The 27992-nt window shown below is 51.4% G+C and overlaps 1 protein-coding gene across 1 annotated transcript in view; it reads right to left on the bottom strand.

Annotated features, from left to right (window-relative positions):
• Positions 1–21478: 21478 nt before the first annotated feature.
• The window catches only part of LOC307049693 (germ cell-less protein-like 1), a gene marked incomplete at both ends in the record, with an annotated part of 40486 nt that continues 33972 nt past the window's right edge, over positions 21479–27992 (bottom strand). Inside the window, 2 exon segments of the mRNA XM_079699210.1 lie at positions 21479–21661; positions 21774–22272. Coding sequence (XP_079555336.1) covers positions 21479–21661; positions 21774–22272 — 682 coding nt within the window.

The raw sequence follows: 27992 nt of genomic DNA, 5'->3' as shown, positions 1-27992 counted from the left end.
TAGGGAAGCAGAGGCTGGGTGGTGCAGGGGGACCTGCACACGTGTGGAGCCAAAGAGAAGACCGGCTTTGAATGCCATGACTGGCATGTGAATGCCTCACTGGCAGCATGACCTTGAGAACATTTCTTAATCTCACTGAGCTTTTGCTTTCTCAACGATTCATGACTTTATTTAACAGACAGTTTACTAAGCACCTACCTGGGGCCAGGGACCATGCTAGGTGCACAAGGCACGATGTATGCATGCAAGGATTAGCAAGTAGAGGACACTTGGGGGTGGATGTTGTGATGGGAAAGCCCTGTGCACTAGAGGAGCCAGTGATGTGGGACCACAGGCTGAGGTGGGAGCGGCCAAGGTCAGGGAGGCGGGGCTGCCCGAGGTGGAACCTAGCCAAGATCGAAAGGAGCGGCAAAAGCAAGAAAGGGCTCCAGGGCTTCCCTGGTGGCGCAGTGGCTGAGGGTCCGCCTGCCGATGCAGGGGACATGGGTTCATGCCCCGGTCCGGGAGGATCCCACATGCCGCGGAGCGGCTGGGCCCGTGAGCCATGGCCGCTGAGCCTGCGCGTCCGGAGCCTGTGCTCCGCAACAGGAGAGGCCACAACAGTGAGAGGCCCGCGTACCGCAAAGAAAAAAAAAAAAAGTGCTCCAGAGGACAAAAGAGCAGGCGTAAGAGCTCAAAGGAAGGAAAAATGGACGTGAAAGAAGTTCTGAAGGTTTAGCACACAGAGTGGTAATGGTGAGGGAAGATTCCAGAAAACTCTGCCAGGAAGAGCAGAGGCTGAGTCCCTGAGGGTGCCTTGTAAGGATTCGAGATCACTGCTAACATGCGATGATAATTCCCACTTTGTGGAAATGTTGGGAGGTTTAGCGAACTGTGACCCTGGGGTGAGGGTTGACCCCTGGGACCTCGTGTGAGCCTGTATTGGGAGCCACCCAGTAAAGCACAGTTGACTGGTTGACTTGACCATCCCACTGCCTGGATTTTGCTTGCCTCTTCCTGCAGCAGCTCTCCACTCCCCTGACCCCCCCACACACATGAACACACATGCACCGAATACAGGTCCACTCGCGTGCGCTGCTGGAACCCAGCTCTGTGGACACCGAGCCAGGCTGGGGTCCCAGCACTTCTCCCAGCAGGTCAAACCTGCATGCACATCTGTCTTTCCCGCCCCAGGTCTGGCGTCCCGCCCCTCCCACTGGCCCATGCGGGTCCCCGCATGCTTTGCCTAGAGCTCTCCCCTCCCCGGTTCTTCCTGCCTGGACTGCCCTCCTTCACGTGGCTGATTGCTACTCCCCCTCTAAGACACAGCTCAGAGGTTCCCCTCCCCAGGAAGCCTCTCTGATGAGCCCCTTCTGGCTTCAATGCTGGTCCGCACTCCCCGCTCTTACCTGGCCGACAGCACTTGTCACATCCTCTAGACACACCACTGTCTGACCTGACTCCTAGAGCGGTGAGTCTGCCTGATCCGTCGCCGGCCTCAGCTCCAACCCAGCACCAGCAGAGGGGAGCTACTGGGCAGAGGTTACGCGTGGATGAATGGTCCACCCGATGGGGATGCCACAGAGCGCCCCAGCGACTCCAACAGAGCCCTCGGAATGAGGACACCTCGGGCGCCTGGATCCTCCCATCCTGCCCATAACTACGTCTGGACCTTGGCTGTATACCCTTGCAGTCCCATCAGCGGCTTGCTGGGGGGGCCGGCAGGCAGGAACCTCTTTTTAGACCTCTTGAAGCTCCACAGGCAGAGAGAAGCAGGTCAACTGGTGGAAAAGCTTGTTCTTTCAGGCACAGCACGGCCTTAGGGATTTTTAAAAAAATGTAAAAACCTAACCATCTATCTAGACCCACAGCTCAGCACCCGCAGAAGGTCATGGGCCTGATTCCAAACCTCCTTCCTCTGTCGACTGGGAACAGTTTATACCAAGAAAAAAAAAATGTTTCGATGAGCACAAAAGCCACCAGAGGCCCCGCAAGCCCTGTCCCTCTCCAGCCTCGAGCCCGATCGTCTCGAAGCAGAATGGCCTCTCTCCCTCCTTCTGCTTTCCGGCTGCCCGGAGTTAGACGGGGCCGGGGGTCGGGGGAGCCCAGAGTCCGCTGGGTTACAACAGGCATGACTGTCTCATTTGTCCAATTCATTTAAGGGTCCCCAACCCTTTGCACAGATGCGGCACATAGCATGTGTTCAAGGACAGCTCATTAGCAGGAACTGTATTGTCTTGTCCCCAAGGAGAGGAGCTCTGACAAAATGGCATTTGTTTCACCCCAAAAGGACACCAAGTCCAAGGAGACGCGCTCTTTTCCCTGAAACACTCTCCCATCCCACTGGCCCTTTCTCCAGTGCCCACGGCCCCTGACCCAGCTTGGGACCACCCGGCACTGGCCGCCCCTCTTCCCTCTTCCAGAAACCTGCTGTTTCCCTTGAGCAGAGTTTGCCCAGACTGTGCGTGGCAAAATCGGCTCTCTGCTTGGAATCAGCAGGAGCCAGGATGTCTGTGGACCAGGCACTGTGCTAGTCCCACCACAAGCACCATGTCTGCAAGGCTGGGCCTTGGGCTGAACAATGAGTCAGGCCCAGCAGGGCAGGGCCCGGGCCCAGTCGTGGAGCCACGACCCGTCCAGGTCTCGCATCTCAGCCCTGGAGGCAGGGTCTGTGGAAGCTTTCAAAAGTACCGCTGCCCAGGCCACACCTCAGACTAGCTGAATCCCAATGCAAAGTGAGGGAGCCCAGGCATTTCCAAATGCTCCCTGGGAAAAATATCCTCAAAGGCAGCGGGGGTTGGGGACTCAGCACTTGGCACGTTGCCTCAGGCAACGGGTCTCCTCAACTGCGCCCCTGTGGACTAGGCATCTGGCACTCTGCCGACTGCTGGAGGGGGCTGTGGTCTTTCAGAAGCATCCCCTGCCCTCAGGGAGCATTCAAGCAACTTGAGGGATCAGGAGAACAGATCCAAACCATCAGAGCCATAAGGAGTTGGTAGGGCATCGCCCTTGCCCTGCTGGTCCTGGGCCACTCGGATTCTTCTCTGCAGCAAACTTTTTTCCTTAAACGGCCAGGCAGCCTATATTTTCAGGTGTGCCAACCCCACGCCCACCCAGGTTGCCCCAGACTCCCGTTTCCTAAGACCCTGAATTCCCATCCTACAAACCTAAACGTCCCAGGCTGCCTTCTGTGCTACCAATAGGACAGACTGCTCCTGCCCAGACTCCCGTGCCGCCCTCACCCGTCCGCCCTCTCCTCTTGGGTCTCCTCTAGCTCTCGGCAGAAGGCCTCTTACAGAATTCTCTAAAGGGTCCCTGCTTATGCTCCTCTCTCTGGTCCCCTCTAGTGACATAATGTTCCCACCTCATGGACCACAGCTGCTGCAGACTTGACAGCTCGAGAGCATAACTCATCTGCATGTTTCCACCTGCAAATGCAAGAAGTTTCTACAGGGAACCAAACCCACCGTCCTTCCCTATGATCTGTTCCCACCGGGGCCACGTTACCACCCATCCCTGCAAGGAGCCACCTGTGACTACGCTCTGCTCTTCAGTCAAGTCCTGCCACCTCCTCCTTAAACATCCCCTGGATTATAACCAGAGCTGACATTTTTCGAGTGTGTGGTTTTAATGAACATACGCGAGCTCATCGAATGCCGCAGCAGCCCTGCAGTGCACGTGGAGTGAAGAGATTCGCCCTGGAGTATCTCGGGGGCCCCAAGTGTCTGCCACAGGGTGACTGCATTTGTAAATACATGGCAGCTCCCATGCATCCAAAGCTGTGCTGAAGGGAAAACAGAGATGGCCAGACGTCCCTGCCCTGGAGATGTCTGTTAGCTGGTAGGGGGAAAGAACCAGACTAGCTCGAATGTCTAAGCTCTGTGCCACCTCCACAAACACAGCTGTCCCTTGGCCGTCCTGAAGTCAGAATGATACCCAGACCAAGCAAGGCGCCAGGTGCTGTCTAGAGCCCCAAGGAAGGATGCTACAGCCAGCCGGGGGCGACCATGCTCCCCCAAACACGCAACGTGCCTATGCTGCCACCCAGTCACTGCGTCCAGGGTTTGGCAGCATCCCAAACAGATGCCAAAGCGGCACAACCCATCCCCATGAGCGCTAAGCTGGCAGCAGCTGAGTTTTCGCACAGGGGCCAGAGGGATCCAGGGGCTCCCTGGGGGTATGTGCTGAGTCAACCTGAGAAGGGGACAGGTAAGGCCCCCCCACGGGCCGGAGAGAAGTGACTACTCATAGAACCTTCTGGTTGAGGACATGACATGGTCCACTAGAGACCCCGCCACCCAGGCAGTCTCTCAATGGAATGGGTTGAACCGTGTCCCCCAAAATATAGGTTCAAGTCCTAACCACTGGTACCCGTGACCTTATTTGGGTCCCTGCAGATGTAAGCAAGTTAAGATGAGGCCATACTGGATCAGGGTGGGTCCTAAGGGACATTTGGATACAGAGAAACAGGACACACAGGGAGAATGTCATGTGAAAATGTAGGCAGAGATTGGAATGATGCAGCTATAAGCCATTTGAACACCAAGGATTGCCAGCAACCACGAGAAGCCTGGAAGAGGCAAGGTTTTCCCCTAGAACCTTCAGAAGGAGCGTAGCCATGCTGACACCTTGATTTCGGACTTCTGGCCTCCAGATTACACTTCTGTTGTTTTGAGCCACCCAGCTTGTGTTATTGTTACTGCAGCCCAGGAAACTAAGCACTCAGCAAGGACACATGACAAAGGAAAGCCCTGATCAGAAAAACCCTCCCACTTGCAGGTGGACTGCATAATCACAGGGCTATGAACTTGGTAAGAAGTCATCCATCGGGGTGAGACTTGGCAGTACAGAGACCCTGGTCCACATTCCCTCTCTACCCGTGTGACCCTAGGCACGCTCCCAAGGTAGTCTGAGCCTTTTTCCTCATCTGTCATTTCGGGACATTAAGCCCCGCCCACCCACAGAGCTGCTAAATTCGACTGTGCCTGTGATGGGCTTTATAAACAAAATCATTGTATGAATTACAACAAGACCCTCAGGGAAGAGGGTGGAAGTTGTTCTAAAAGGCAGTGGTTTTCTCCAAGAAGGGAATTAACATTCAAAGTCGAGGTCACTCTCAAGGCTGCCCCCCAGGGAGGCGAAACCTTGGTGTAGCTTTTACACCAGAATGCATTTTCAGTAATCAGTCCATTTGCGTCTCTCTGCATACGCCACACATTTGCTTTATTTAAAAGTGTTTTCCAGCACAGATTTCTAATTTGCAAATGTTGATTCAACCTCCACGTTACCAACAGGCTGTCTTTTTAAATCACAGACTGGCTGGTGTCGCTTCCCTGCACCCCAAGCTCGGCTGGCTCTGACTGCACAGTCTGGCCAGGGCTCTCCACACTCTCCCAGACCTGCATCCACACTCCTGTGTCCATTCCCTGCCTGGGGTGCCTCCTTCCCTCCTCTGGCCAATGCTTCCTTCTTGTTCTTTAAGGCCTAAGCAAACACTTCTTTGGGGAAGTTTCCAGAGTCGCTCTGTTAGTCTCTGAGCAGTTCGTTCATTCTGCTAGTTCACCCATATCACAGGCTTGCCTCTGTTATAGATGGGACCCCATCCATCCCCCTCACCTGAAAGGACCCTTTTTTAAGAGTCAACAACCTGGAATCAAATCCTGCTCCTTTTCTTGCTGTCTGTGCCACTCTGGACAAGGCCCTGAGCTTCATTTTCTCCATCTCACGAGGTGAAGGCAGTGGGAGGCTGGGGATAGTGCACAGCAGGCTCTGAGCCCAGTGCCAGCACATACCAGTGTTTTGTTACCATGGTTAAGTGACCTCTGTGGGCTTCTTAATGCCCTCGGGTCCCCAACGTGGGTCCACAGACCAGATCAGGTCTATGACCAAGATCTTAGTTCTCTTAGGCAAAATGAAAACAAACCAAGAACAATGCATGGTGATTGGTTAACTAATTAGACTTAAATAAATGAATTAATGAAAAATAATTACTCTTTGAAAATTCCAGAAGTAGGGTTTTCCTGTTTTTTCTTAATATTTATCATATGATGGTGCTAACAGAGGGCAGATTGGAATTTGGCAATCTCATGCCAATTCCTCAATTAAACAAATTTCCCCACCTGTGTATACCAGAAGGCTGGCAACTGCAACCCTAAACCATGAAATGGGGTAGTGAAACGCCACCCCTGCACGCCCGTCCTCGGGAACCTTCCCAATTACAGGTGAGGAGAGTCAGCTCTCCCCACGTGACCCCACCCACCCAGCCACAGCTGCTTAGAACAGAAGACCCCACCCAAGCCAGGTCACTTAGCTTTTCTCCTGGGAATCTAGGAGTGAGTTGTGAGGTCACGCAGACATAGGGCTGAGGCTGTCATTTTGGGGTGACCATTACTGAGCCGTGTGCTCAGAGGAGTAGGAAAGGAAAGCCAGAGCAGAGAGACGGGGGGAGGAGGGAGGGACCAGATGGTGAGACCTTGGGCTCCAGACAGCGGGCAAGGGAGACGTCCTGACAGCTGATGATGATTTTTCTGTGACCGTTTCTCCTTTGTGAAGCCAGACTTCACTTCTGGCTTTAGTTTTCATGAAATGCTGATGCCTTATCCACAGTCTCCTAGTGATTATAATAATTCATGTGTTGGTTTTTCTGTCTTTCTGTCCCTCTGGGTCCCACGAGGACAGACACCAGGTAGGACCTGTTGGCACACAGCAGCTACGCAATGAAGAGTCTCTGGATGGATGGAAGGATGATTATAAGCCTGCTGGGGGGGGGGTGTTGATTCTTGCCACCCCATGTGCCAATCAAGATGCAGGACCTCCAGGGCTTCCCTGGTGGCACAGTGGTTAAGAATCTGCCTGCCGGAGGACCTAAATAGACACTTCTCCAAAGAAGATATACAGATGGCCAACAAACACATGAAAGGATGCTCAACATCACTAATCATTAGAGAAATGCAAATCAAAACTACAATGAGGTATCACCTCACACCAGTCAGAATGGCCATCATAAAAAATCTACAAACAATAAATGCTGGAGAGGGTGGGGAGAAAAGGGAACACTCTTGCACTGTTGGTGGGAATGTAAATTGATACAGCCACTATGGAGAACAGCATGGAGGTTCCTTAATAAACTAAAAATAGAACTACCATACAACCCAGCAATCCCACTACTGGGCATATACCCTGAGAAAACCATAATTCAAAAAGAGTCATGTACCACAATGTTCACTGCAGCACTATTTACAATAGCCAGGACATGGAAGCAACCTAAGTGTCCATTGACAGATGAATGGATAAAGAAGATGCAGCACATATATACAATGGAATATGACTCAGCCATAAAAAGGAACAACACTGAGTTATTTGTAGTGAGGTGGATGGACCTAGAGTCTGTCATACAGAGCGAAGTAAGTCAGAAAGAGAAAAACAAATACCGTATGCTAACACATATATATGATATCTAAAAATAATGGTTCTGAAGAACCTAGGTGCAGGACAGGAATAAAGATGCAGATGTAGAGAATGGACTTGAGGACACGGGGAGGGGGAAGGGTAAGCTGGGACAAAGTGAGAGAGTGGCATGGACATATATACACTACCAAATGTAAAATAGATAGCTAGTGAGAAGCAGCCGCATAGCACAGGGAGATCAGCTTGGTGCTTTGCGACCACCTAGAGGGGTAAGATAGGGAGGGTGGGAGGGAGACGGAAGAGGGAGGAGATATGGGGATATATGTATATGTATAGCTGATTCACTTTGTTACACAGCAGAAACTAACACACCATTGTAAAGCAATTATACTCCAATAAAGATGTAAAAAAAAAAAAAAAAAAAAGAATCCACCTGCCAATGCAAGGGACACGAGTCTGAGCCCTGGTCCGGGAAGATCCCACATGCCGCGGAGCAACTAAGCCCGTGCGCCACAACTACTGAAGCCTGCGTTCTAGAGCCCGTGCTCTGAAATTAGAGAAGCCACAACAATGAGAAGCCTGCACACTACAATGAAGAGTAGCCCCCGCTCACCGCAACTAAAGAAAGCCTGTGCGCAGCAATGAAGACCAAACGCAGCCAAAAATAAATTAAAAAATAAATAAATGTATTAAAAAAAAAGATGCAGGACCTCCGGCAACAACCCCGAGAGAAGTCACCTCTCTGTGCTGCTATCTCTTTAAAGCTTTCAAGGAAACAAGAAGTGAGAAAGGAGAAACCAGAACCAGACAGGGGTGACTGCTCGTGGGCTTATGGGGAAGAAGCCCCTGCTTAAGTCCCTTCTCACAAGGAAGGTCCATCCCCAGTGAAGGGCCAGTGGAAAGAAGCGGCCCAGAGTAAGGGGGAACATTCTGTTCCCAGTTCTGGTTCTAGCCCAGGGGATACAGACAAGAACCTAGAGGTTCATAGTCCAGAAGAGGAGAACGGCCTGCAGAGTGGGGACTGGAATCAGGAGTGAAGTAGTCCCAGAGAAAACCATAATTCAAAAGACACATACCCCAATGTTCACTTCAGCACTATTTACAATAACCAGGTCATGGAAGCAACCTAAATGCCCATCAACAGACGAATGAATAAAGAAGATGTGGTGCATATATACAACGGAATATTACTCAGCCATAAAAAGGAACAAAATTGGGTCATTTGTAGACACGTGGATGGACCTAGAGTCTGTCATACAGAGTGAAGTAAGTCAGAAAGAGAAAAACAAAGATTTTATATTAATGCATATATATGGAATCTAGAAAAATGGTACAGAAGAACTGCTTTTCAAGGCAGAAATAGAGACACAGATGTAGAGAACAAATGTATGGTCACCAAGGGTGGAAAGCGGTGGGGGGAGGGTGGGGGGATGAATTGGGAGACTGGAATTGACATGTATACACTGATGTGTATAAAATAGATAACTAATTTGAAAAAAAAAAAAGAGTGTGCGGCTTCCCTGGTGGCGCAGTAGTTAGGAATCGGCCGGCCAATGCAGGGGACATGGGTTCCAGCCCTGGTGCAGGAAGATCCCACATGCTGCGGAGCAACTAAGCCCACGCACCACAACTACTGAAGCCCACGCGCCTAGAGCCCGTGCTCCGCAACACGAGAAGCCACCGCAATGAGAAGCCCGCGCACCGCAACGAAGAGCAGTACCTGCTCGCCACAACTAGAGAAAGCCTGTGCGCAGCGACAAAGACCCAACGCAGCCAAAAATAAATAAATAAAACAAATAACTTTTTAAAAAGAAGGTGCATTAAAAACAAAAGAGAGAGAGAGAAGTAGTGCCGGTGGAGGGAGGAGAGGGAAGGAGAGGAGGGGGAGGGAGTGAGGGCAGGGAGGGTAGGTGCAGGCAGGCCTGACTTTTCCATCAGATGCAGGCGGCCCAGGGCTCAGGACTCACAGAAACGTTTCCACTTCTTTTAAAATCAGAAGGAAAAAAAATGAACTTTTACTTAGAAGAAAATGCTTTAATATAGAACATTAAGATATTCATCTTGATATCCACTCAGTCATGAGATACAACTTTTAATACTGGTTGATGCAGAAATGTTCACGGAAGCAAAAGTGCCGAAGGGTCCAAGAAAGAGAGCAGAGGTCAGGGTGCAGGGGAGGGAGACAAGGGGACGAAAGGGGGGGCGAGGCGGGGCATACACAGGGTCTGCACCAGCACCTCTTTGAACCGAACAGCAGACATCGGGTTCTTAGCAGCTTTGTTTGCTTCTTCGGGGAGCACACCTGAAAGGTGGACAGGACGGTGCCGGGGTTTAGGGAGCTCCGGTTTCCCGCAGAGCAAGGTGGTCAGTGTTTATAAATGTCAGGGGGGTGGCCGGATGTGCTCAGGATCCAATCCCCTGGGTCACACCCTACTCTGCCACCTACCAAAGTCCACCCCCTGTACAAGCCACCTATGCTCTCCATGGTGGCTGAAAACATGCCCCCAATTCTGCAACGCCCTTCCCATCAATGCGGGCTCCAATGTGGGCAGCCGTAGTAATTTGTTTCTAAGGGACAGAATATGCCGGAAGTGATGCTGTGTGATTTCCAAGGCTTGGCCATAAAAGGCGATACAGACGGCCCTCCCACACCTCCCTCCCCCTTGGGACATGCGCACTGGAGCCCTGAGCCACGATGTAGGAAATCCAGCTGGCCTGGCCCACCTTGCTGGAGAGACCACGTGGAGAGGCTGCACAGAGATCCGAGGAGCCGCAGCTGTACAGCACTCCACACCCCCAGGCTGTGTGTGTCCTCCTGGGCCAGGTACCAGGCATGGAAGTGAGGAAGCGTCTGGATGATTCCAGCCACAGCCACAACCTGACTGCGATCTCACAGGCCTTCAGCAAGAACCACCGAGCTGTGCCCAGGCGGCCCCTGGACTTAAAGGATGACTAGTGTTTGAAGCCACTATTTGGAGGTGTTTTATATGCAGCAATAAATACTCTCTAAGCCTTAGTTTCCCCATCTGTAAAATGGGAATAAGAAAAGTAACTGCTTTATTGAGCTGTTGCTCAGATTAAATATAATAGTCCATGTACTTATTTAGCACAAAGTCTCCACCCAGAGTAAGTACCTAGTATATAAAAGCTATGATTATCACTAATTGTCATTATTACGGCCATTGTACAGAGAGAAAACAAGGTCCAAAGAGGCTAAAGCAAATTGCCCAAGAATCGCACAGTGAGTTAGATGCTCCGTGGTTTGACTCTGAAAACAGGTTCAACTAAAACACGCATGCCCCCCGGAAGAGGCTGTGACAGTAATCAAAATCTCATTGAAGAACTGCCATTCCCATCTGGAAGGGGCTAGGTCCTTGACCAGAAAAACAGAGGGACTGAGGTCAGACACTCAGAACGTCTTCAGAACCATCACCCTGCCTACCTGCGTGGCACCCGTACACTTTCTAAACCATTTAGCCTCCCTCCACGTGAGGATAGTAGTGTTTAGCTCTGCTCTAGTCTTCCATTAAAAATAAGTGTAAATAAGGTGGTGAAACCTATGACACCTGCCAGCAGGTAGATTACCTCTGTCCCAAACTGCCATAACATATGGGCCTCCCAAGATTATTTATCTAAAACATACATTGACCAAGTGTGGCGGTAATAACCTGGGAAAGTGTGCAAACAATTCCTTCATGTTCCTGAGGGCACTTCATGAACGGGAACTGTACTTATATATCTGCCTAATAAAGCCTTGAAGGTTTTACTGTTTTGAAGTCAGCCGGCAGGACTGACATCAATCAGCTTCTCACGCATTTGGGAGAACCTCCTTGATAAGGCGAAACACAGCCAGGAGAGCCAGGGTGCTCCAGAAGCTCAAACAGATCCCTTTCCACATAGCACCCCTCACTCAGCCACTAAGAGGCCTGGAGCCACTCCTACCACTAAGCGAGCTCTGCCCCTGGTGCTGGGGATGCAGGAACAGACAGTTGGGAGGAGACAGGGACACCGATGAGGATGCCAGTGGCGGTCTGGGCTAGACTCGGGTACATCCAAGGAGCTTGGAGAGTCTGGGTGGCAGCCTTTCCTGGATAACTGGTGGGGCTTTTCATGATACCCTGAGCTCCAAACGGACCTCAGCCTCAGTTTTTCCCATGCCCAGATGCTGAGAAGCATTCTGATTTGCTCTGATACTGTTCTCTCCTTGCATCAAACATCCACACAAGCTTCACAAATGAACAAGTGAAGAAAGGGCCAGAGATCTAGGGGTATTCCCAGCCTCCTCCAATTCTGGTTGCCCAGGACCCTGGCTCTGGGCCTGGCTTCCAAGAGGAAGGGCAAAGGAACAAGGAGAAAGCCACATCCTCTCCGACTGGTTGGGGACAAAGCGGTGTGAGTACAAACTGTCCATTTCCACGTGGACTTCCGCCAACACTGGGCACTGGCCAGCTTCAAAGATCATGACCAACTCCAGAACAACTTGATGTCCTGCTGGGTTCCAATCCCACTGTGTGACCTTGGGCCAGTTGCTTTGCCTCCCTGGGCCTCAATTTTTTGACCTATAAATGGGGCCATTGGGAGGGTGGAGCTGCATCCCTCTCCCGACCCCACATTCTGGGGTGATGAGCTCTCCAGCAGGCTGCAGCTCTTCAAACTGCCCGGGATGCTTTGCCCTTGGCATGATTTTGCAGTCAGCCTGTCGTAAAGAAGGCTATTTTCCAGGGCCAAACTCCCCAGCAACAGCTAAGAATTTGCCCCCTGGACTATGCAACACGCCTTTTCTCTCCCTCTCCTTCTCTTAGCAATGAGAAGGTAGAGGACCCCTGGGACCCTCTTCCTTGTGTCTGCCCCACTGGCTCTGCAGAAGTCACCCATCCCACCGAGCCGTTTGATTTCAAAGTTAAGGATCAGAATGGCATGGGCTTTGGTTCCTGAAACTGACCCCTTTCCCCCCCATCGAGCCCGTTGCTGGGGAAAGCTCAGGGAAGCTGGCCGGCGAACGCATGCCCTGGATTCTCTCAGCTGTGTTTGTAGGTCTGGGAGCATTGTTTTTAGGCCAGGAGCAGCCTGAATGCGTTTGCAGAGGTGCAGGGAGACCCATGGCTCAGTGAATCAGGCTGGGACACTGCCTGCTCCATTTCCCGTTGGCCAGAGTCCACGACGGCTGGGCAGCAAGTGCTACAGCCAGTGGCCACCTCGCTTCCCCTCCGAGTCCGGCAGGGTCAGTGGAGCTGGGGTCTGGGCAGCGGGGCCTGGAGGATCACTCAACAGATACAGAGCAGTAGACACAGGGCAATCAGAGAAACAGGGCCTGGAGGTCACACCCCAATCACACTCATCCTGCACAGATGATGCCTTCTTTTTATACACCTTTTAATACATTTATACCTTTTACACACCTTCACCATAACACAGACGTCACAAGGGAGCAGGAAGCAGGACCACCAGCCGTCTTGTTAAAGCCCACACCCTCACGCAAGCACTTCCCATGGCTCCCCATCACCTGTGAGACGTGGCACACTCCTTAACCCAGCACTCCAGGCCCACTCCCACTGGGACAGGACTGACGCACCTGTGCTCCAGCAGCCCGACGCTACAGCCCTGCACCACCTGCTCACCTACCCGACGGTCCAGCCTCTGCACATCTGCTCACTCTCCCTCCTGCCTGGAATGCCTTTCGCCCTCATCTCTGCTTGACAAATTCCTACTCATCTCTCAAGGCTCATGCTTCCACCCTCCCCCATCCAAAGCCATGGTTCCCACCTTTGCCTTCTCGGGGCACGTCAACCACTCTAATTAGCTACAGGGTAGTTACACGTTTCCCCGACTGTCTCTGGGTCCATTGAAGACAGAGAGCATCTTTTTTTTCCCCTTATCCCCACACCATCCTGCCTGATGGCTTCTTAGTGACGGCCTGGTCCATGTGTCCACTGCAGGAACCTGTGAGCTGGATGCTAAGAGTGAAAATGGTTCTTTCCACGAGATTCAAGGAGAAGCACCTACCATGCGCAGGACCCAGCAGGGTCTGAGGTTTTCATGCGATACACTGCCGGGAAGGCTGGCTTCAAGGGACCCTGAACTAGTGCCACGTGCTGACTTGTCTAAGACACTCTTTTATGTCTTAAATCTCTGTACCAGGTTATGCGGTCAGGTCTCCTTGGAGGCGAATCTTACGAGATGGTCCATCTCTCCCTCCTACTCAGCATGCACTCAGTATTTCTGAGATCGGTTTGCTTCAGCCGGGCCCCAGGAGAGCCACTCCTGAAACACAGGCCAGAGCTCCTCTTCCCCGGTGGGAGAAGACAGAGGCCAGAGGACTGTGGTCCAGGCCTCCCTGTTCCATCTGTATGAAAGCAAGAACCAGAGTTGGAGACGAAACCAAGCAGACCCCAGAGCCGCTGCGTCTCCCGTGTACGGCCGGCCTGCAATGATGCCTGGACATAGCTGCTGCTCTGGGAATGTTTGTGGAAGGAAGAGGAGGGATGGCAGGGCCCCCGGGGTTAACTATGGCTGAAGAAACATCCAGCCTAAGGGAGGGGATCAGGGTCTTTCTAGAAGATTTCTCTGAAAGAGAACTCCAGGCCCACTTCAATGATCCCGTCCAGTGATGACTCACCCCATAATATGGTGCTCTGAATTAAAGGGCTGCTCCTAAAACAGCATGTATGGTGGAGGGCCTGGAAGCTGAGACTGGCCCCAGTGAGCCTGAGAGCATCCGTCCGTACAGAGTTTCAAAGCAGTGGGGGGGGGACAGAGAACAGCACCTCCTCGGGGCTGTTCCCCACCTGCCGAGCCCCCTTCCTTGTCAGTCCCCAGGTCCCATGGGCTCATGGAGAGTGACAGGGCTCTCGGGCAGCTGTGTGGGTTTCAGGCATGGCACGAAGCCAGTGGGGCTAGAAGGGGAGAAGCAAGGGGAGATGACAGGAGTGGAGGTCGGACCCAGGGCCAGATTGTGCGGGGCCCTGGAGGCCTTCCCAAAGTCGCTGGCCATTGCTCTCAGGGACACTGGCGAGCTCTGAGCAGAAAAGGTCATGGTCCTTTAGAAGGCTCCCTCTGGGGGCCACTGGAAAGCAAACTGTAGAGGGCAGCAGGGAAGCAGAAAGAGCAGGAGAGAAGAGAATGGCTTGGGTGGAGGCGGGGAGAGTGGCCAGCAGGGGAGGGGGCGCCATATTCTGAGTATTTTGGAGCAAGAAGTGGGATGAGTGACTAACTACCTAGAAGCATCGGTGGTTCTCGCATTTTTATTGCTCCCGAGACAAGAATTCCTGGGAGGGTGCTAAAAATACAGATTCTGGGCCCCCACCCTCTGAGGTTCTGACTCAATAGGTCTGCCACAAGGCCCAGGAATCTGTATTTTAGCAAGCTCCCCGGATGCTTCCATGGAAGTGGTACCTGGATCCCTCTTGGAAAAAACCCTGCATGGCTCGGTCCTTGCACTTCACAGCCAAGGGAAGCCAGTGGAGGGCCAGAGTGGGGCAGAGGCTTGTCCCCAGGTGCCCAGGTGAGACAGGGCTGACAAGCAGGCCCCCTCACTCCCAGGCTGGGCTCTCCTCACTGGCCTCCTTGCTCCGCTGCAGATTTGGAATGGGCCCTAAAGGGCAGTGGTGCCGTCCCAGGCCTACAGGAACAGGAGCCATGTGTGGATACACTGCAGCTGTCTGTGGTCCACCACTGCAGCCCCAATGCCCTGCAGTGCCCGGAACAGAGCTGGTGTTCACTGGATCTTTGTTCTGCTGTTGACAATCCACACGTGTCCGATGGAAGAATGACCCCAGTAATCACCACAGTGATCAGGCAGGACCAGAGAGGCACACGCAGTGGAGGAGACGGTACCATGTCCGGAGAGATGGACAGACAGCTCTCCAACTCCCCAGGGATACCTGGAGCAGGCTTATGACAACTTCAGCACCTATACGAAATGTTCGGACCGATGTTGATCTTGTTGGTAAAACTGAGAAAAGTCTCAACATTCCCTTTTAGAGAACAAGTGTATTCTTCTACTCCTGCTTTCTGGGTGGAGAACACGGGCTTCCATTTCTACCTTTAATGCTTAACACTGCAAAGCCGGGTTTACTTTTTCAGAAGTTTTCAATAAAGCCCTCTCAGCAAGTGAAATGGGACTACATGCACTCATACATCATTTTCAGCTTATGCATGATGCTGTCAAGGCACATTCACTTTATTTAAAAACAGAAGACTTGTCAATATTGATCATTAAAACGTGATTGCCATTATCATCCATCTTCTGAATGAAAAGGAATCAAGAATCTTTTGGGGGGCAGGCCAATGTAACTTGAGTGGTTTATCTGTGGCAGAACGAAATGGTCTTGGTCAGGATCCCAGACTATATTAGCAGACATAGACTCAAAACCTGGGATGATGGAAAAACAGGAGGCCCTGGGCATTCCTTATGTGTGCTTCTGCTTGGGGATGCTAAATGAGGCATATAGGGTGGCTCATCACAGTCTGTTGAGAAACTGAAGTGAGAATACACAGAGCCTCCCCAACACCCCACCTGACCTGTGATTCTGGTTTCAATGATGTTGAGTGCAGAAGCATCCAGCCTAGCAAATACTAAGGCAAGCCCTCGAAGTCTGCCAGAAGGGCTTGTGAAGGTGTAGGCTTTTAAACCCATGTAGAGTCTCATTTACACTTGTCACAAGCCACATACGAAGACAGCAAGAAACATAAAAAATTCTTTAGTAAATTGAGTATAATTCTGTGCTTCTCAATGCTGGAAGTGGGTGTTAAATCATTTCTACTTACTAGGCCCCAAATAAGTGTTCACAGGAATCACAGGAATCACAAATCAGAGGCCAGGGACTTCACTGCCTTCTGGCCTAACCACTGATGCCTCTGTACGGCCACTTTTGCATTCTCTGCCATTGACTAGCCAAAGGTACTAAAAATCTGGCCCAGAACTGAAGCTACCAGGAATCTGTTCTCTCAAGGCTTGGGGGCAAAGGGTACAAACTCTATGGGTCTCACTAGGGACATGCAATGTAATTTCTCATTCACCAAATCGAAAAATTGTGCTGGCTGCTAAGATGTTTTGGTATTTTACAGATGACAGGTGAATCACAATTGAGTTTTCCAACTCAGTCTGTCTGCTTTTTCTCATTAATCACCTTTCATGAAACTTGAAGCTCTTGGCACAGAAGCCATTCAGGAATCCAGAAGAGGTGGAGGGAAGGTCCTTTTTGTTAAGGCATCACTCCTATGACATGGGCAAGGCCAGCATCAGAGATGGAAGGAATTTAAACTGCTGGTGAAGACAGCCAGCTTAAGTATCATTACTAGAATGTAAGGAAGGGTGATTTCAATGACTTCCCTTTACCCTCTGTAAATTGTGTGTTGCAGACAGGATTCTGGAATCTCCTGTCCTGGGTATGGATGATACTCATCCAGATTCATAGAGCTATCAGCAAAGACGGCAGCAGCTATACTAACGTGGGTGGACTTCCGCAGGCTCCACGAAATATCTGCTGTGATGGCATCTCTTATCTGGGGGCTTGAAAAGTTCTTGAAACTGACAATTCCTCCTCTAAGTCCTGGAAATTCTTAAGAGCTGTAGGTGAACCTTTAAGTTCCTGTATATGCTCCTCCTACTTCTTTCTCTAGTTTGCTGTCTGCGGGAGGATTAACCCGTGGCATGCTGGAAGAGGAGTCACGCTCTTTCCGAAAGCTTCTGTTACATAACTTTTATTCTGTGTCCCTTTTCACGAGGTGCAGGCTGGCAACGCCTTCCAAAATATCCCACATGCCAGCTTGTGATCACTTCCCGTAGAACTCAGGGTGACATGGCACCTAAGGAGTTATTTTAGCTTCCCCCGAAGAACTACCAACGCTAACCCTTGTAGGGTAACACTTGGCTTATTTTTGAGTATCTTTCAAATCTAATACATTCGACATAGAGTTCAAGGAAATCCAACATTTTGGATTCAGAAGTCTCTCAAAAGCCAAATCACCCCCATATGTTATATACATCAAATTTTCGGCATGCCCTCTCTGTGCCATAGTGTTATTTAAAAATTCGGGAAGAAGGACACCATTTGATTTCCAGACACACTGCAGCATCAGTGGACATGAAGTGTGGCAGGTAAGGGAAGGATGCTTTCAACCCCAGCAGAATGCACTTGAAATCGTGCTTGTTTCTGCCATTCAACAACCGTGCGACTTTGAGACACGCTTCAGGTCTCCAAGCTCAGGCTCCGAATCTAGAACAAGGCTTCGTAAGATCTACTTTGCAGAGTCGGCGGGACAAAATGTTTAAGGACTGGTGGTTCCTTTCTCCCACCCTCTTTATCTGACGATGACTGCAGCTTCGCTAGGAAACCTGACCTCTGACCACAGACTATTTAAAGTGTGACAAGCAAGCCTGCCCAGAGAACCCGGCAAAAACACCACTGCCAAATCTACGAACTTCTCACCATTTTTCAGCTTCAGCTGAATTCAAGGCTCTAATTAAAGTACTTTCCATTTTCAAAACAACTGCAAACAGTAATTACACACTTCCCCTCCTACCTTCCAGGAACAGCCTAAGACTACGGAGAAACCTCCATGTCCCCTGGACCTCAAGCTATAAAGCTAGATGTGACATTTCTCCTACCCCGTTGACCCAAATTACACAGTGGCTCCTGTGGCTCCTGCCGCATGGACCCTAGAGAGGGTCCTGGCTCAGCCCTCTCCGTTGTGTGCCAAGATGCCACCCGCAAGGTGCCATGATGGGAAAGCTGGCATTATTGCCTTTAAGACGAAAAGTTCTTTCATCATACAGGGTAGAGTCCCTGCTTAGGATAATCAAAACTCTTTTTTATAACGACCAGTTCTTTACTGTTTATACAGATGTTTAATTGAAAATGTTATGTAACAAAGTACAGGGCACTCTGGAGCTATTAATAACCAGCTACATCCAGATTCCGAGGACTCTTCGGGCTTAGAGTTGGAGGGGGTCTCCTGGCACTAATGTACACACATGCACATGAACACAGGGACACATACAAACATACACACTCATTGCACAGATGTAAATGAAGATCCCAAGAGTGGAGATGACTTATCCAAGGTCACAAAGCCAATTCACAGCAGAGTCGAGAATAAATCCCAGGTCTCCTGGCCTCTGGAGGATGTTCCTTTTAGAGAAAAGGAACACACCCCATAGGTACCTGTGTATATCCTTAACATTGCACAAATGCTGCAGTATCCAAAGTGGGTTCTCACAATGTGGGGCTTGTCAGCTCTGATCAAGAGTTCCTGGTCTAGACTCCTGAGTTAGAAATGGAATGCCCACCAGGGAAACGTCTCATTGTTGTCATTCATTTGTGATACATACCCCTCCTGCTCTCCCAAGAGAAACACGAGGCTATTATATATGGTGTGGAAGAGGTCAGCTTTAGCGATCTTCCAGAAAAGAAGTGGGTTTAAGACAAAACAGAATCGAAAAGGGAGACTTTTTTTCTCAATTGCACACTTTCATGCCAGGAGGGTAAAAAAGAGCAAAAAATAAGAGAGAACTGATGAATTAAAAACTGAATATGAGTAACAAGAGTAATATTTTTCTGTGTAATCAGGCTCTGGGTAGCAATAGTATGATATGTGACATAAAAACTGTTCTCTCATAATTACATTATCATTTTCAAAAGTAACTTCATGAAGATTGTTTCTCTGCATTCATTTTTATTCAAAACCTCACCCGTTAGCCATGCGGAGCTAAAACACACAATGCTGGTAGATTAATATGTCCACACAAGACATATTGCCATTCACAGACCCCATGAGCTTGTCAAAAATGAAAGCTTTGCTTTGGTTCTGTAAATATCAAACAGTCATAAAACCCGCTGGGAGCATAGTTTCTGGGAAAAGAAGGTGGGACGTGCCCGTTTCATTTGAGATTCAGTAACGCTTTAAAAGGTTCATTGATCCGCATCTTTAAAAGACCTATAACAACCCCATTAAGTGCCCACAGGTCAAGTTGATGAATTCAGCTGTAATTACAGGCAAAGACTAAGTCAGGGTCTAAACATCCTAGTGGCCCCCCTTTCTTGTGACAGTCCCTCTATTCCTGCTGAGACAGGCTCCACCCTTCCCTAATATAATCAGCAAACAATGGAGAGAGGAGAGTCTACAAATCACTTTATTTACTTGCTTTAATTGTTTAGGCTGAGAAGGTTTTACCTATGCAACTATGACAGATTCTTTCTGAAAGGAACAGGCAGGCTCACCAGCTGGTCACTTTCGAGCCAGCTGGACATATAGTTGATGCGTTGTATTTCATCAGTTCTTAGGGGTCAATGTCATCTCTCCAAATGAAATGCCTAACCTGTCCCATGAACCCAAGCTGGCACGTTGGGACATTTTATAGCCACTATGCTTTAGCCCAATAAATAATCCACTAAAGCACTGCCCGGGCTTCACCTCCTTTGGGTGGAACCTGAATTTTGCAGCTCCCTCGGGCACCATATCCTTCTCTTGGAAATCAACAACCTATTCGATCAACAAGCTATCTGTCTAAATGTGTGGGTCTGATCAGCTCACACCCCCTAGCTCCAGCCTGTAACCCCCTCTCTGTCACTCGAAGAATCATTTCACTGGAAGGGACCTGAAGAGTTCAACCAGTGTGACCCGTCATTTCACTGACAGAGAAACCGATGGCCTTTCCCTGCACTGACACCAACACTGTCCGGGTCCTGCAGACCACCAAGCTCAACACTTGGTGACTCAGCCGAGTAAACAAGCCACTCAGACCAGGACCAAATGATTCTGCGTGGCTTTCCCTTTCAGGGTCGACCTAAATGCACTTAAGCAAACAGTTAAGAGCTACAAAACCAGAGAGTTGGGGGCAGGCTAAGGCCTCCTGTCTACATTAACCTCCCCCCTCCTTTTCTTCTGGATTGAGATGTGGGAAGTTCTGCTGACATGGAGGGTTGGCAAATGTGAGGCAAGATAAAATTTCGGGCAGGGCTGGTTCCTACACAGTGGCCATCCGGCATCAGCCTGTTAAGTAACCATCTCTAAGGCTTACACAACCAGGGGCAGGGCCTTTGGTTAGTCCTCACCCCACAGAAAGATCTATGACATGGTTCTGAGGCCGAGCATGTGCTGGGCACACACAGCATAGAGGAGTCACACGGGAGGATCTGAACTCTGCCCTTTCCAACCTTTAAGAGGCCTGGGAGAAACAGAATCCCAGGAAAGAGAGCACCCAGGGGACCATATCATCCTCCTACCTGCATAGAAGTGGCCATGCACGTAAGGGTGAGCAGCTATGTGATGGAGGGATGGACCAAAAAAAAAAAAAAAAAAAAAATACGTGCTACCAGCAATCTATTTCATCCAAGCAGATACTCATCAGCACAAGTATTTTCACACACACGCGGTAACTCCAGACGGAAGCAGTTAGTAGAAGAAATGGGACAGGTGTGTTTGTTACAAAAGGATCAGCTCGAGGGAGAGGTGGAAACAGCACCCTGGCTTCCGATCCTGGTCTCCCTGGCTTGCGCTTCCTGGCCCTGTGACCTTGATTAAGTCATTCAGCCTCCCTGGGCCTCAGTTTCCTCATCTGAGCCAGAGAAGAAGGGGAACGCACTTCCTCTGGTGGTCTGGAGACATACTACCCAGCACAGCCTGGACACCAGTTTCGAGGTCACTATATATGAGTCGTCTCCCTCCACCAGTGAAGAGTCTGAACCCAGGTTGCATATAGCATTATCGAGACCAAACAGGTCTCCTCCTGCCTGCGTGTCAAGCCCGCATCTACCTTCCTGATGGCCCAGGAAAGCACCAGGTCTCGAAGGCGCCCGGGCACTTCGGCCTCTAGGCAGGATCTGGGGAACGGGGGAATCCAGGGATTCAGTAAGAAACCCCGCAGGCTCTGGGTGGGGGCCGAGCAGGGGGCTCAGAGGCAGCCTCCGGGGCCGTGCGAAGGGGCTTTGTTTCCGCGGCGGAGGGCCTGGCTTACCAAGCAGCGCATCCGGAGGCGGGCGGGGGGCGCGCGGGGCACGCAGCAGAGCCACAGCCTGGCCCGGGCCCGGGGTGCCTGAGCCGGAGGAAGGCGAAGAGGAGGAGAAAGAGAAGGCTGCCGCCGGCTCCTGCCTCATTCTCCCGGGCAGCGCCGATCCGCTGGCCGCCGCCAGCTGGGGCTGGCCGCCGGGCGCCGGACCCCGCGCGCGCGGCTCATGTCCTGGTCCGCCGCTCTCGAGGTGTGCGCGCAGCTGGGTAGTCTCCGGGCGGCGCCCCGGGGCTCCTCATGCCCCGCGCCGGGGCTCGGTAGGAGGACCTCGGGGAGGCAGCGCGGAGGAGAAGAGAGGAAAAGAGAGCGTGAGAGCGCGCAGAGCTGCGCCCCGCGGGTCCAGGGGTGGCAGGCACCCAGCAGGACCGCGCCGCCCCACCCACCGCGCCGCTGAGCCCCGCGCCGCGCGCCCGCCCGGTGGGGCGCGGAGCCCCGGAAACTTTAGCACATGGCCGGTCCGGCGGCCGTGGTGGCGGGAGCTGCCCCGGTCTTCCCGCTCCCCCTCCTCCCGCCCCAGCCCCGGCCCCCGAGAGCAGCTTACCGGCGGCGACGGCGACCGCGACAGTGGGGCGCCCACCCTGCCGCGCGCAGAGCTGTGCGCACCGGCCGGGAAGGAGGAAGGGACTGGCTGCGTCGGGGTCCCTGCAAGGGAGCGGCAGCTCGGCGGCGGCGAAACGCTTGGGTTAAGGCGTCCTGGGAGGAGGGGGCGGGCCAGCCTGGGTCCGCAGGCCCGGACGGGGTAGGTTCCGTGCGCCTCCCGCCCCGCAGCGCAGCTGCTGACGACGTGCCCGGGCTTCCCCGGCCCCGGGTCTGCGGAGCCCGCCCTGTTACCTAGCGACTTGCTCTGGGGAGCCCACGCTGACTCGCGACAAGAGAGGCTGCGGCAGCCGAGGGAAGGGGAGGGGAGGGAGGGGAGGGGGAGCTCTGGAGGTGGGGGAGGGCGGGTGGCTGCAGCCGGAGCTCCTCCTTCCGCCTCCCCCTCTGCGTTGGGGAGGGCCCGGGGGAGACGTCCTACACACGGCCCCGGAGTATGGGGGTGGCGGGAAGGCCCGCACCGAGGTAGAGGGCGGGTGGGGGAGGCGCGGAGATGCGCCTTACCCTTCGCTAAGGATGCAGCAGCAGGTGGCGGCGACGTGGCCCGTGGAGGCCCGGCGCCTACAGGCGCGCGTATATGGGCCCGGCCGGGGCAGGAGCGCGAGGAATGTGGCAGTGGGCGCGTGGGTGTGTGTGACAAGCTCCCACCCACGTGGCGTACTTGGGGACCCGAGGACGCGGGTGGCAGAGGAGCCTCCTTCCTCTGGTCTCTCTCACTCCTTCCTGGACATTTTGCTCCTGCGCTGTCTCTTCATCATGGAAGCCCAGGTCGCTCAGCTCCCCTTTCTGAGCTCCTCCTTCCTTCCCCAGAACAGAAGGGTGGCCCAGGATGTCGGGGGCAGTTTCGTTGTGATCAAACCAACCCCAGTGTTGGCACCTCCCCGCCCTACCCCACCCTACCCCACCCCTGTATCCAGTTGCTCACATTGGGGGCGGACCCTGTAATCTGGCTCGGGATGCCTTCCTGTTTTGGGATTTGGGGCCCCTCCAATTTCCCACGATATGTATATAGAATGTGCCCTAACTTACTTCACATCTTCCGTAAAATAGAGTGTTCATCCCCAAAGCCTGTAGCTAAATGCTAGCGCCTAAGGTGCCCCACAAATGTGAACATGTATTAGTTGTAAAGCTACAGCCTGTCGCCTGATCCTCTAGGACCTCCCCCAAATACACCCCAAAGCCCAGGAAAGTGGGGCAAGGGTGTGTGAAAGTCCTCATCGCAGGCAGGGACCACTTTTCTGGATGAGGGAGAGGACTTGCCCAGGTCCACTGGGAGCCTCAAAGCAAGCAGAGCCCAGGCCTCCTGATTTCCAAGCTCCCAAACGCCACCACTGCCCCTCTTCAGCAGCTGGGTGCAGAGAGCCTCACTTCCCCACTCCTGGGAAGACCGCTCATTCCTGCCACCTCACCCCCTGGACCAAGCCCACAGCCCTTCCTCACCCTACTGTCCTCTCTTCCTCTCTGGTGTGGATATGGGGAGAAAGAGGCAGAAGATGACCCCACAGAGGAGAAGGGGGACCTCTTTGCACAAGAAAGTTCCCACATCCTAGCAGTGGGTCTCACCAGGGCAGATCCCGTCCCTGAGGGGCTTTGGGAAATACCAGGACCCGAGTGGGTTTTGTTATCCCCTTGACAGGATTCTTCCTCCAATGATGATGATGATGATGATAATGATGATGGTGATGATTATTACCATAATTATTATTCAGATGTCAGTAACTCTTGTTGAAAAACCCTGCAAACCCATCCAAACAGAAACCTGTATCTTAAGAAACAGAGGCCCAGAGGCAGCGGCACTTTTCTGAGAAAACCACTTTGCATCCCAGCCCATGTGCCAGTTGAGATCCAACATTTTCTAGTGAAATTGGGAGCAACACTTTTGCCCAACCAGTTTTTATGGGTGGCGGCAGCCAGGCAGCTGGTCCACAGAAACTCCAGAAGGACTGTTTCCTGGTGCCATATTGGCAGCCGGCTCTTTCTTCAGCCCAGATTTCCCAATATGCAGGTATAATTGGACATCTGATTTGGTCAGGGAACCCAGTGCTCACAATAAATAAAATATCAGAGCTTGTATTCCATGCAGAACCAGTATCTGGGCCCCACTATTTCAGGAAACAAGGCAGCCTGTGGGGAAATGCGATTTGACAGTACAAACATCTCATTCACTGTGCACGAAGATTTGAAAAATATTGGCTTGCGTCAAAGCCAAAGCCAGCATGTTCATCCTTTACAGTGTGTGTATGGGGGCGGGGCAAGAGGGCAACAGGTGGGACTTCCTCTGCATCATATTGTTATTCCTCATGCTTTTCTTAATAGAGGTGGGGAATGTATGAGCACGTTAAGATTAAGGAAACCCGTGAATCCCCAGGGCCACATCTTTCCAGGATGTCCATCTGCATGGCGGTGGAGGAACATCTCCCCAAATTTGTAAGGAGCGTTCACTGGAAGTTGGGCAGAATACTAGTCACTAGGGGGGCAAAGATGAATTAGATAAATGCTCTGTCCTCTGAATCCTCCTCGAGACATTTATAGAGGGCTTAACTCATGCCAGGTATTCTAGGTACTGAGGGCTTTATCTACAAGTGCTAATTTTAACTTCATTAACCCTTCTCTGCAGGATGCTCAAAAAGGTTATATATAGGTTCCCTAAAGTCGCGTAGCTGGCAAATGAATGGACTTGCAACCTGGTCTCCAATCCCAAAGGCCATGTTCCTAACCATTTCCCTATTTTGTCTGCCAGGCCAAAGAAACATGGAGACAACACTAATATAGAAAATGTCTGCCTGACATTTAGGATTACAAATGAGATGTGTGTATAAAGTCACCAGGATTTGTTCCTGGAGGAGTCAACTCTCAATAAAAGCTACCTATTGTTATCATCGTTAGACCCTCAATTTTATTTTTGAATTCATAAGCTCTGTCTTATTGGGATGACCAAGTACTATTCTTGGAGGCATAGACAGAAGTGATAAAAGTGCAGACATCTGTCTGCAGGACTACAGCTGGCTGCACAGAGGAGGTGGCATTTGAGTTGGGTCTCCAGGCATGAGTAGGTGTTGGGTATGTGGAGAGGACATGAGCAGGAATGGACTGATCAAGAGGAATGTATAGGGGAAATTCACAGAGCTATGAATAAGCAGCTCATGTGGGCAGGAGTTAAGACCCAAGACAGGGAAGCAAGAAGATGGACAGGAGCTGTGGAGACCACAGTTTCTGAGTGCTGGTCCCCTCCCTGAAGGCACAAACAAGGACATCTTTTGAGCTGGGGCTGTGGGGTGGTGAGTGGGGAGGGACAATGCGGCAGAGAGCCCGAGAGAGGACCCAGCCTCCAGGCAGCCACCAGGCAAAGGTTTACTGGCCGTGCTTGACAGGGGCACCTCCCATCACTCATAGGGGAAATGGGGCCACTCATAGGGCCACCGTGAGGGTCAGAGCCCACTGCATGGGTCACTAAGTGCGAGAGCGGGCTTGGCAACGTGTAGTGGGTACATTGTATGCACAGGAGGCCTGACTTGTTCACCCATTCTCAGGATTTTTCTTACTACTCATTCATTCATTTGTGTGTTCATTCATTGAATATTATAATATTACATTTAATATTATGTTTATTGAGCATTTACTCTGTGCCCAGCACTCTGTTGGTTCTAGGCATTCAGCAGTGAACACACCGTGGTCCCTGCCCTCATTTTACTCACAGTCTAGTGGGGAGACAGACCAGTCAGCAGGGTGGGGTGGCAAGACTGGGGCTCAGTGCTGTGGTGCCTGCAGGCCATGTAGTCGCACAGAAGAGGGGCTCTTCCCTGGATTCAGGGGATTGAGGAAGGTTTCCTTGGTGGGATGATCCTTCAGCCTCAAAGCTGATACCTGGCAGACCTCATGACTGGAAACTGGGGCTTCTGCCTGGGTGGTCTGGTCCTGATGATTGCAGCCTCGGGGATAAGCAACGTTGGTGCTAACAGGGCGGCTGAGATAAAGGATAGGGCCTGTGGAGTGGGGCGAGGGTGTCTTAAAGGACAGGTAAAATGAAACACTGTTTTTGCCTAGAAAAAAAGCCTTTAGGTCTGAATCTTTCGTTTCCAACACCCATGTTAACATGGTTATCAAAATAAAATAACTCAGCCAACCACACTTAGGAAGAAGTGAGAGGGGCTTCCCTGGTGGCGCAGTGGTTGAGAGTCCGCCTGCCGATGCAGGGGACACGGGTTCGTGCCCTGGTCCGGGAAGATCCCACATGCTGCGGAGCGGCTGGGCCCGTGAGCCATGGCCGCTGGGCCTGCGCGTCTGGAGCCTGTGCTCCGCAACGGGAGAGGCCACAGCAGTGAGAGGCCAGCGTACCACAAAAAAAAAAAAAAAGAAGAGGTGAGAGACTTGGAATTAGGACAACTGAGGAGAGATGGGATCATGGGAGAAAAGGAAAAAGATAACTTGGCAAGAGGGTATCATCACCTTAAAGAGATGAAGGACTTTCTTATAGGAGAGGGTTGCATTAGCTCCTACGTGTGGCCACCGGGGAGATGGTGTTTTCAGGACAAGGAAGGATAACACCTAGATCAATACCTGGCCCTCGGACTACTTTTGTAAACAAAGTTTTATTGGAACATAGCCTGCCCATTCATTCATGTATCGTCTATGGTGCTTTCACGCTACAAGAGCAGACTCGAGTGTTTGCCAGAGAGATTGTATGGCCCACTAAGCCTAAATAATTTAGTATCTGGCTCTTTGCAGAACAGTTTGCCAACCCCCTGAATCAGAGCAACCCAGATATCAAGTGAGGTGCTTTGGGAGGGAGTGAGTTCCCCATCACCGGGGGTATTCAGCAAAAGCTGAAGTCCTATTAAGCAGTGATGTGGCTAAGAGATTGAGTGAACTTTGAGATCATAAGGATCCAGCAGTTAATGACAATTATTCAAATTTCTGCAGTGCCTGCTGGTCACATAGTCACAACTATTGAAAAATAAATCCATCTTCAGAGCAGCCTCGGTCAGGTCTACAGTGTTTCATCACTGGACCTGAAGTCCATCAAAAGAGCAATGGCTTGCTCTGCCTGTGTAATATAAGGTAGATGATGGACAGATTCAGGCAATCTCAAGGGTGAACATCTGGAGGAAATCTTTTTACACCCAAGCCTCTCTTACAAGGAAGACGCACTCACATGTAAGCTCATGGATGAAAGACAGCGTGGATCATTGCTGGGCCACCAATGTACCCACGAGGCTAAGATGTTCCTCTGTGTTTCAAAAGGATTCGCTATGGAATAAGCTAATTTAGCTTTGTTAGGCTTCTGTTGGGGTCCCTGGGGACGTCATTCAGCAAACTTGGTGCCAGACCTTGAACTGGACAGAGCACCTGCCCTTGAAGAGCTGGTAGCCTGGGCCCCAGCTAGCTCGGCCAGAATGTGATGAGTATCTGATAGATCCCAAAGGCAGGGGGAGACTTACTCGGCCAGGTGCATTTATCCAGCAAAGCAACATTGCTGCACAGCACTATTAACAGAAATTTGTTTTCTTTCCAAGTGGAATTGCAAAGAAAAGCAAAATGTTCTCTTTAGAGGGAAAAAACGTCTGTGGCCATTTCACTTATCTTGTCCTCAGCTAGGTTGGATATAAACAGAGTCAATTTCCCCACCTCAGCTGTCTTGCAAAACCGTGATGGACACAAGAAAACATTTTCTCATGCAGTAATCCACAGCCTGTGTGCAGAAGCAAAGATTTTCCAACCAGAACAGGAGAAATGCGCTTTATTACAATCCCCTTATGAAGCGCATTGGCAAAGGTGAAATTGATTAAATACTGTTCCTAGTGTCCACATGAAGGACTGCTTCCCTGATCCTTACTGGCCCGGTCCAGTTTACACCACGGTGAATTCCAGGTACTGATTTTCCTAAAGCCTTCCTTCCTCTGGGTCTCAAAGTAAAACAACAGCAGCAACAAGCTCATTTCACGTTTTTACATTTCGCATTTTCTTACTGCTGCTTTTGTTTTCGGGTGACAGTTTTAGATAATCA

The sequence above is a fragment of the Hyperoodon ampullatus genome (genome assembly GCF_949752795.1).
Source record: "Hyperoodon ampullatus genome assembly, chromosome: 3".
In the NCBI taxonomy this organism is placed as follows: domain Eukaryota; kingdom Metazoa; phylum Chordata; class Mammalia; order Artiodactyla; family Ziphiidae; genus Hyperoodon; species Hyperoodon ampullatus.
The sequence above is the reverse complement of the archived record's forward strand: the minus strand, read 5'-3'. Positions and strand labels throughout refer to the sequence as shown.